Source organism: Alligator sinensis, unplaced genomic scaffold (assembly GCF_000455745.1).
Source record: "Alligator sinensis unplaced genomic scaffold, ASM45574v1 scaffold479_1, whole genome shotgun sequence".
In the NCBI taxonomy this organism is placed as follows: domain Eukaryota; kingdom Metazoa; phylum Chordata; order Crocodylia; family Alligatoridae; genus Alligator; species Alligator sinensis.
In genome coordinates, this window is record NW_005842324.1 from 648,843 (window position 1) to 660,063 (window position 11,221).

Genomic DNA, 11,221 nt, shown 5'->3' on the forward strand with positions numbered 1-11,221 from the left:
CCCCCCCGGGCCTTCCCCCTCTGCTGCCTGCCCTTCAGTGCCTGTGCCTGCCCCCCCCACCCAGTTCCTGCCCCACGCCCCTTGCCCTCATGTCTGTGCCTGTCTCTCCCACCCCCTGGTCCCCACTGCAGCCCATCTCCTGCAGCCCATCTCCCCCACCCTACTCCCTGCTGTTCCCCTTACCTTGTGCTGCAGCTGTGCTCTTCTGGGCCAGTCAGTAACAGTGGTGGCTCTGGCCCTGCCCAGCCAGGGTAAAGAAGTGACGGCTTCCAGCCAGGCTGGAGGAACCAGAGCTGACACAGAAGGTAAGTGTGGGGTCCAGGTTCCTCATTCCAGTCTTACCCCATCCTTCCCTCTGGCTGCATGCCCCCTCCCCTATCAAATGCATCCTTGGAGGTTTTTAAGACACAGCTAGACAAAGCTTTGGCCCGGATGATATAGTTGGGGATGATCCTGCCTTGAACAGGAAGTTGGACTAGATGACTTCGTGAGGTCCCCTCCAACCGTAATTTTTTGTGATTCTATGAAATGAGCCATTTCAGCTGAGGACAAGTGGCAACCTATCTCTGGCTTCAGCCCTGAGCCTGGGGCCAAAGCTGAAGCTGAGCTGTCATCTGCCCCAGACGGGTACTCAAATTCAGGATGGGGCTTTCTCTTCCCCATGCTGTTTGGGGGGAAAAAACTTGTCTTTGATTCAAGTAAATATGGATTATAACAAACTGGAAAATAAAATGAAAGGATATATTGTTCTAATAAAGTGGTTTTAGTACTCTACATGCCAGCTTAACAGTGAAGTCACTATCAATGTCTCCATTATTATGCATGAAGGTGCTAATAGACACCAATCCAAGGAGGACTTAACCATACATTGACCAGAGATGTAATCATATTCAGTAAATGGGCCTCAAAGGTAAGGCAAGGACCCTTGCTGGAGGGCATAAAAAGAAATGTCTTCAATAACAGACAAAATATTGATGTCCCTTGATGTAAGACCTTCAACACGGGTCCAAAGGAGATCTGGAAAGCTTTGTTCTAAATGAAAAAAATGAGGCAATTCTCATTCTATGTGTCAAAGCTATATATCTGATGTGCAAATAATAAGCATTTCTGGATACCAAGTATTAACAGGATCACAGCATGGTTCACAGCAAATTCATATTGCACATGAAAGGACTGTACTGAGAGTTTCTTTTCAGCAGCAGTATATTGCTGAACAATGATTGAATTAAAGCTAAGTAGTGATTTCCCAGAATCGATGGAGAGAGTATCCTTGCTTATATCAGTTGCTAAGAGAATTCAGTTATCCAGAAAGAAGTGTGTGGGGTATTAGCATTTATGAGCAAGTATCGGTGTTACGTCCTTATGTTAAATCCTGTGTGCTATTTTGTGTTCTGGCTCATTGTGTACGTCTATATTACAAAAACGGTCAGGGATTTCACTAAATATTTAAATAATGTTAATATAAAATTGACATTTGTTTTTTCCATTTAGAAAAAAAAAGATCACAAAGCATTGACTTCAGCCATGATAAATGACATTTAATGGGGATTCGCATGAAACTGAATGGGGGGCAGCAGAACAGCTGTACAAAAAAGAGTACAAATATTAACCACTGGACAGTGGCAGAGAAGCAGGTGGCAGTAGCTGCAGGCTATTTTTACACTTCATTTGCTATTGTAGGGCATTAGGATAGTAACTAAAACCTAATGATCCAAATACAGTATTACATTTTACTGCTTTCTGTTTAAATAGCCACTGGCAATAAAAAAATATTAATGAAGACATACATGCATTAATGGTGTCAGCTAGTGATGGAAATCAGTGCAGTATGCAGTGTGATTTACTGCTGTCAGCATATGATATAGTGGCACTGTGTGAATGTATTATTCAATTTGAGACTTCATCAAAGAGTTTTGATAACCTTTGATATGCTTTTATTCTTTGATGAGGGCTTACTGGTATGTAAGAGTACCATTTTTCCTTGCCTCTGGTATAACTATTCTTAATCCCTGTATTTTATAGTCCTTTGAAAGTCAATGCAGGGGTAATAATCTTTAAGCTCCTATACCTAACAGTTTTATAAAGCATTAAAAATCATATATCAGTAATATAAAAATGTAAGGGGCCTTTATACTTATGTTTTGCACATTTCTTACAAAAAGAACACACATTTAGTAATTGAGGTCACTTAAACTGGTTATTAGTGGCTTTCTGATTCTCTCAGTATGTGCATTTCTACATCTGTTTTTAAAACAGGAAGCCACTAGGGATATTTAGTTTTAAAATGCAGCTGGTTGTAAACTATTTGACAAACAACAGCAGCTTTCTTAGTATGTCCTATGCATATTATACATTTCTTTGTTTTATAAGATTTGGTGGAACCCTGATAGGATATGAACTCTTAGTCAGAATTTAGGTAAAATAAGAAATGATGGTCCAGACTTTTAATTTTATTAATTAACATGCACTATCCTTATTGCTGTGGAAGAAATTGCTTTTAACTAAGCCTTTCAAATGTAATGCAATTACCTATTAGATTGCCATTATCTACATTACATCTCTGGCTTCACATTTACATTAATTTATTTAACTTTGTAGCAGCTGGGTTGATAGATATGATCTCACTGCTGATCTGAGTCTAGGGAAAAGCGCTCAGGTTAAGTTTTTTCTCCTATATATGAAAAATACTGGCGTTCTACTGGTAACATAGACTCAGTTCACCGTTATCTGACATTTTCTAATATAATTTCTCCTGTTTTCATGAATACATGTCTAATCTAGGCCTATGGCAACAATTAAGGTATTTATTATACAAAAATCATCCTTTCTAGGACACAGGTGCACTAAATTGTCTGTTTACACAGGGGACATTACAGAGGCCTCTTTATCCTACATCCCCTGTAAACAGTTTGCAGTGAAAGGGTCTGGGACTAGTAATCCCAGAACAGTCTAAAGAACTAGTATAGAAGACCCGAGAGAGAGAGAGAAAGAGAGCGTGCAGCAGGGTAAATTAGTTCTCTTGCCCTTTATGTGCTTTGTCATAATGACTTCCACTCCAAAGAAGTGGTAATCCTTAAGGCTAGGTGCAGACATTCAAAAAGCCTGAGGCAGAACTGATCTAAGTTACGTGGTCTTTTCTAAGTACCATAGTTTAGATTGGTAGAGAACCGAATGCACATCTGCCCTTAGAGGGGGTGCAAATCTTAGATTGGGTTCTGCCATTTTTAAACCAGTCTGTATGCTAAACTTCTGTTATGGGTATAAACCAGATGTATGTGTCAAACTTCTCTTCTGTTATTGGCATAGATTGGTTTTTGATCATTTATTTTGGTAAAAGTGTAATGCCTGTATCTGGTCTAAGAGATCAGGATTCTGTGATAACTATCAAAGTATTTTTAATTACACTTCTTGAGAAGACACTATCAATGAAAGAAGTCTTATCAGCTCTAGTCTGTTGAATTAACCTGCAACTAAAACATTCTTCTGGGGCCAGGTACAGAGGCATAATGTTTAAGAAATCTCTCTTTTGTTAATAGGTATTTAAAAAATTGAATATATTCCTACTTTTTGGGATGCAAGTTTTACTGGAGCTATCAGCAGAGGTCTATCAACCTGGGAGGTTTTCATATGTGACAATTCTACTGTACAATCTCTTAAACTGTTACAGTGTAACAGCTGCTGCACTTTCCCAATCCAACAGATTCCCTTTTAAAACATCCCCCATTTGATATGGCTCCAAATGTTTGTTTGTCCATATCCCATGAGTCTCAGAGTTTATCTATACACAGAAGTTGTAAAAGAGACGAGCTAAATTTATTTCAGGAAGTAAGAATAGTGTCCACATATTATTTTGATTGGTGTAACTAAATCAATATAACATCACACCTTTAGTCAAAAATTGTCCAGTTTTGTGCGTTAAACTGATTAGAGTACTTTACCAGGTGCCATGGGGCCAGTACTGTTCTGCGCTGTTCCTTAGTTGTTCTGAAATTTAAACAGTATTGTTTAACACCCCATTTATTGCTGGAAAATATTCACTCAACTTTAGCAATCACCCCCCTAGCTTCATACAGTCAAATGGCATATTTCTGTAAACTATCAAACCCATCAGTAGGAGTCATAGATTCTTAATTCCATGAGACAGAAAAACCTCTGCAAAATGGAGGTGAAAGTCCATTGAAGTGAAGACTCTTTTTGTTGTTTATTTCAGTGGGACCTGAGTTCATACGAGAAGTTGTTTGTTTTTTCAGATAACCACATTCTTAGTCATTGGTAATCAAAACCAACATTTCATTTCTCTAAGTTTAATAATCAAAATAAAACATATTTATCCTTTACAGTAATTTATCAGAGGTATAATGAACATACACACATTCTCTAGAAAACAGTAGCTTTCCTCTGGGTAAAAATATTGGATATATATCACTTCCAATTTAATAATGTAGCTGAAAGGAAATCTATGTAAAATTTTCTTTGTCAAGCCGCTAATGTTGGGAATGGAGGGTGTAGTGCTTTTGCTTTTTGATATATGAAGTATAGCTATTGTTCCTGAAGAGTTTGCATTTGGTATTTGTTAAAGCATTCAGTACTCCAATATTGCCTCTTGGTGGTGATGTAGAAAATGCCAAGCATATTTTACCTGCTGCTATTATAACAGCAGTAACAAAGAAACAAACAACCCCTCCCCACCATAATCTGAATTGTTCATTTTGTGAATTTTATAAGTATTGTTGTTAAATACTTATAAGTACTGAAATAATCACCTATATCTCATAGTTAGCTATATCCTGCAATCTTAAATAAGGCTTCATGTCAGATCTTCTGGATTTTTAAAACATAAAAGTCTGTTGTGTGGAGTGACATCATGATGAATGAAGTCACTTTTTAACTAAAAAGAAAAAACTCTGAAAAACCTGCCTGTTTAGGGCACAAAGTACAACATATATTATAACTAGGATATCTAGCTGTCCCTACAAATTTTAACATCTGTACTTAAATGAAACAAAAAAAAAATTGTAAAAACAATCATTAAACAAAAATGAGACTATATTCTCATATGAAGCTCTTGAGAAGTAATAAACTATCAATTGTTAATCTTAGATTTGTAGGTAGTGTTGTGTGAAGGAAAGTAATACAAAGACTTTAATAATTCAATCTGATGGATTGTAGCATTATGTCCACTGCTGTGTACAGGTATGTCTTCAGAATTCTTAAAAACAAATGCAACAGCCAGAAAATAAAGTTAGTTTTTACAAAATGGGGTTCTCAGTTTACAAGTACTCTGCAGAAAAATGAAATGTATTTAGATACCTCAACTTCACATCAGGTATTCATTTGCCATCTAAACTGAAATTTAAGAGTAATTCACTGAGTTAAAGCTTGAACTCTTATGTTGTATTATTCTGCATCTAATGTAGTAAGGCGACAGCTAAAATCCTAGGAAATTAGGCAGGACAGTGGTAGAGCTATATTAGACAGTATGGACTCATGGTCTTATCAATACATCAATAGGATTAGTCATGCTTGTTGTCATTGGAGGGTAAGTCACCCGTTTCAACATTAAATGGCTGTCACTTAAGCTTCAGTTATGTTTTCTTTGCCAGGTTATTCTACTTAGCTCATCAAAGATTCCTGAGTTGAATATCCCAAAAAACAGCCATTCAGCATAGTTCTCAAAATTCAGATCTTCCCCAAAGGGAATCAGAGCATCGAGATCAAGTTGATTAAACTATTGCTAATGGTCTTTGCTGATGCACAAATACTTTCTGAAATACTTTGCTGAAAACATTAGGGAAAGCTGCACAATAATGGCTATAGTGTGTGTATGTGTGTGGGCCAGGGATATAGGGCCTCCAGCCTGCAGGCCAGATCCAGCCTGCAGCACCATGTCATATAGCCTGTGGGGTTTCCCAGGGGTCTAGAAATTTGGTGATGGGAGAGCAGGATACACACACACACACACACACACACACACACTTAAAGCAAAGGTTACTGCTTGAAATGTGAAATATGAACAAATAATCTAGCATAGTGAAGATCAGGGATGAGAAAGATGTGTTAGCTCATCCTGTCCCATTACTTTTTCCTGCGAGATTGTTTTGAGCAAGATAGGCTTAAAGGCCATTTATACACGTGGTCCAGGAGTCGGGGGAGGGACCTTTAATAAAAGTGGCTCTCTAATTAAAGCAGCCAGAGTGTCTTGTGTATCATCATCCCCACGCTGAAAAATGGCAGTGGGGCACCTTAACTAAAACTTGTCAAACGAGCTTTAGTTAAAGCGCCTCTGCTGCCATTTTTCAGCATGGGGACACTGATGCATGAGACGCTGGAGTCCACTCTAGTGCGGTAATTACCACGCTTCAACAGGCTTGATTAATCAAGTAATTTCAGTGTGTCAGAGCAGCCTTGCTGCTCATGTATAGGGGCCCGATATATTTCAGCAAGTCTGGTTTTGCGTGACTTTGGGAGACTTATTTGTACAGTATAATTGACCATGCTTTTCAGTAATTTTCCCCAATGTCCTAAATTTTATACTTACATTTACCCATTACTCTGAGTTATATCCTCCTCTCAGATATATCTGCAGTACTTCAGACCAATGAAATTTTAATGAATTCTTCCTTCTTTGCTATTCATACATTTCATATATATGTTCATATGGTTATGTCCTTCCCACCCCTTAGCCACTGTTGTAGCTAAGAGTTACTCAGTACATTTGATTTTTCCTTACAAGCCAATTTTTCCAGCAATTGAAAATTACTATTAGAATTTGCTTAAAAGTCATTCTGTTAACACTTTTTCTGTTCAGGGCTGCCTAGGAGTATACACAGAATTGCAAGGCTGTGTAGAGTTTTGATGTCTGTGTGTATTTACAACACAAAACACTGCTTTTGCTTGTTTGGCTTAATAATCATATTATATGCTCATTTTCAGTTTCCTGTCCATTATGGGCCTGATTAAAGCCAACTGAAGCTTTTGAACAAAAAGATTCCTGTTAATCCCATGGTCTTTCTGTCAGCCTTATCACCCCCAAGTCCTCATCTGACACAGCAGTTTACAAGTTCTTTCCCATGTAGAAAATTACCTATAATTCATTTTGTTTTTCCTTAAGATTTATTTTTGACACTATTTATTTTCTTGTAGTTCCTCAGGAGGAATCTCATTTTTATTATTTTTTGTTCAAATGTGTATCTTCTCCAGGGCACAATCTGACACAATTGGACAACTTTTATGCTTATAATTCAGTGTACATTGAAGTGATTTTCTAGATTGTGGCTGGTGTGATCATAACTTCCAGATCAAGGCAGAAATCATCTTGTGGTTTCTCTCCTCAGTGATGTTTAACTACACCTTCTGCTTTAGTTTTATCTATTAGTTCAACTGCTGTGCCTTTCCACCTTCTTTCAGTGTATTAATAAAATAAAGTGTTATGGCAGATATGTCCTTGTGATGCTTCCAAGTAGAGATCTTACTCTTTATTAAAATTTCTGTTAGCAATTCATCCAATTTTCATTCCATACCTGAGTCAAGTTCCATTGATTGTAACAGTAAGAGTCTGTGAGATTAGTATATAAAATTTTTGCTAACATTTTGTTTTTGCTTGCTTTTATTGCATTTCAGTACAAATGTGCTTTTAGTGTTTGTCTGTCTCTATCTGGACATGGTCTAAAATGATAAACTAATATAATCAAAGTGCTGGCTGGTTGCAAAAATAGAAGTCTAATCCTCTTGTCTCTAGACCAAATGCAGTTGTTTATTTCTTATCTTGAGTAAATGGCTCCTGTCCAAAATCTTGAAATTTTCCTTTCTTGAAATCTAAATACTGCTTATAAGTATTTGACGAAGATATATTGTGCTTCTCTGTGCCTAATGAAGCACTAACCAGAGTAAATGATGAGTGGCAGTTTAATCAATTCAGTTTCTTCAGTAACCAACAAGGGCATAAGGAACATAATTTTAATCCCTCCTTTTTAAAATCTGCTGGATGTGACCAGGGACAGATTTGCACTGTGTTGGCTGTGTTTTCTTCATTTTCTAGGGGCTAATGAAAATAGCTGATTGAGATATTTAATCTTTAAGAAATAATTGAAAAGTAATGTTATATATAAAAAATCTGATTATCACACATAATTCACTTTAAAATAAAATTATATCAGTCAATAGCAGTCATAATGATGTGCGATACGTAGTGTACTAATTATCTTGCTTAACTAGCATCTATAAATATTTGGTCATATTTTCTGACTTACTGGAAACATGCAGGATACAACCCCCCCCTCCCCACTGTTTATATTTCCAATGTTTGACTTCTTGGGAACAAAGTGAAATTAAAGAATACGTATTTTAAAGGTATAGATTATTTTTTAGCAACCCATGCATTTCAGTTGTCATCCTGTCACTCATAAACAGTTGAGGATGGTACTGTGACATTAGTGATGAAGACAAAACACTTTTGTATCTTAATGATTTAACCTCAAGAAAATATTTTATCACATTCTATACTTTTTTTATATATTTATAGGGGAGTTGGTTGTATCTTTGTAGAAATGATCCAAGGAGTTGCTGCTTTTCCTGGAATGAAAGACATTCAAGACCAACTTGAAAGAATATTTCTGGTGAGTTCTTTATTTCTGAATTAATATGTTTGCATATAACATTTTGTCTTTCATAGTGAATAACAAAAGGTATTAAAAAAAATCAGGGTGTTAGCCCATTTGAAATGTTTATTCTTTTCTGTTCTGGAGCAAATGTGCCAAAAAAACCCAGCCCACAAGCCCAGCCCAGCCTGCTGGATATATTCTTGAGTATGATGTGGTCCGCATAATATTAGCTTTCATTAAAAAGGCATATTTCTTGCTCTCATTGTTGTGAAGACAGTCTTCCAGATGTGATCCCAGTGGAAAGAAATGCTATGTTGCTATCTTGAATCTACATACAATCAGAAGTAATGACTCTGTGAGAGGTACCCCTCTTAATATTAATCCTGTTTTAATGTCTGAATTATATTACTCCTAATGAAATGGCCCATGGGGTAGAAGTGAAGCCTATGCACCTTGGGTGAGATGTCAGAGTTGCTGTACGGAAGGATATACTGGGGGGGGGGGGGGGTAAGACAAAGTGATGCAATGGGAACTGTAAAAGGAAGGAAAACAGAGAAGGAATAAATCTTGATCATAGTAATGTTGAGTGTTTTTCCCACTCATTAATGCTTTCTGCAACAATAAGTAACTACCAGGGCTCTCAATTAATCATTGTTAACATACACAATTAATGCATTAATTGGTTCTTGCATTAATTTTTTTAACACATTCATTATATACATGGTTTTGGAGCCCATGCCAGGACATCACTCTGCCACCATCACCGCTGCCTCCAGGCTGCCCAGTAGGGCAGTGGTAGCAGTGCAGAGGAGCTGTATAGCAGCCCAGGTGTGGGTTCTGGGTGACTGGAGCAGGATGGTGGGGGGAAGGAGGACACACACACACACACACTCTCTCTCTCTCTCTCTCTCTCTCTCTCTCTCTCTCTCTCCCCCCAGCCCAGCAGTGGGTAGAGCAGCACCCAGCAGGTAAGTCTGTAGAGAGGAAGTGGGGGCAGATCAAGGACCCCACGGTGAGGGAGGGAGTGGGGTAGGGGTGAATGGGGCCCCAGGACCAGTGTGGATCATGAGACAGAGCTGCAGGAGGCTCATCCAGTGGCACAGGAAGTGGGTGCGGCTCCCCACCACTGCATGCACTCGTGGGAGAGACATGGAGAGCATGTGCCCCCCAGATTTGTGCATGGAGTGGAGGTGGGCTGGCCTCTGTGGGCTGGGACTCTGCGCCATGTTGCCTTTGCCCCAGGAGCCACGCAACACCATGTTGTGCTTCCTAATGCCAGGTGGGCAGGGAATGCGAGGTGTGGCCAGTGTGCGGCTTCTGGGACAAAGGGTGTAGAGCCCCAGCCTGCAGTGAGCAGCCTGCCTCCACCCCATGCACAAATCTAGGAGGCACATGTTCCCCATGCCTCCCCTGGGGGTGTACGCAGCAGCAGGGAAGCCCCCCACTCCCCACCCTGCATCCTTGGGCAAACCTCCTGCAGTTTTGTCCCATGATCTGCTCCAGGCACAGGATCCTATTCATCCCAGCCCCTGTACTTGCCCCTGCCCCACTTCTTCCCTCACTGTGGGGTTCTTGATCTGCTTCCCCCTTTCCCTCTCCCCCCCGCCCCTTCCCCTCCACAGACTTACCTTCTGGGCCCTACTCTACATGCTACTGGGCTGCATTCTGATAGGATTACCACATTTCCAGTTTTAAAGAAGAGGACACCCATGAGGCAGTATAATATGATTGTTGGGGCAGTGATATGCCTGTGCCCTGCCTCTCACTCCCAAGCCATAAGCCCCCCAGCCCTGCTGCTGCCCCTCACTCTTGACCAACAGTACCCCACATCCTACCAGGGCGTGTGGGGTCCCCTCCTCCCCAGGCTCCAAACCCCATACACACACCCACATCCCTCCACGCCTTCACAGATTCCCACCCCACACACACTGCGCACACACCCCCAACCATACAAAGTACCTGCATCATTTTGCCTAATTTGAGTTTTTATCCATGTGATTAAAATAGTGATTAATTGCGACTAATTTTTTTAGTCGCACAACTAATCGAGGTCAAGTTTTTAAATCATTTGATAGCCCTAGTAACTACAAAGGCACTGGAAAACTGATAATAATGACTAACAGTCAGAAGGGAGTGTGGTCCTTAATTTTACACTTGCAACCTACTTAGCTCTTTTATGCGTTTTGTGAATACTTCTTCACATGCTCCACAAAGGCGGGCATATATTGCTCCTAATGGGCATATAGGTCATCACTCATTCTTGTTTTTTGCCCTAATTTTTGGATTGTGCTTTGTTGGTTTTCTGTTCTGTTGTTAAACCTACTCAAGGTTTGACCTCAAGTAGCTAAAAAATGCTTTTTAATTTCCCAGGAATATGCTAGGCAGTGAGTGATATGGACTTTCATTGTTATTTCAACCTGCCTCAAAGCAGCTGAGGATTGGCTAGGCAGATTTGCAGCTCTTTGGGTTCACTGAGGTAGCCATAGCAATCTCAGGCAGTGACCATTTGACTGGATGGTTGCTGTTTGCAAGTGGCAAGCAGTGGAGGTTTCAATATCTGATACAGAAAGAAGCACCTCATCCTCTGCCTAGTCATAATCACTGCGTTGATTTAGCAGGAA

At 39.6% G+C, this 11,221-nt stretch overlaps 1 protein-coding gene across 2 annotated transcripts in view; it reads left to right on the plus strand.

The window, feature by feature from the left end:
- The window catches only part of CDK14 (cyclin dependent kinase 14), a 624,401-nt gene that overhangs the window by 357,579 nt on the left and 255,601 nt on the right, over window positions 1-11,221 (plus strand). For both annotated transcript variants that reach the window (XM_014522234.2, XM_025210005.1), the window contains exon 9: window positions 8,522-8,615. In XM_014522234.2, coding sequence (XP_014377720.1) covers window positions 8,522-8,615 — 94 coding nt within the window. The remainder of the gene's footprint in view (window positions 1-8,521; window positions 8,616-11,221) is intronic.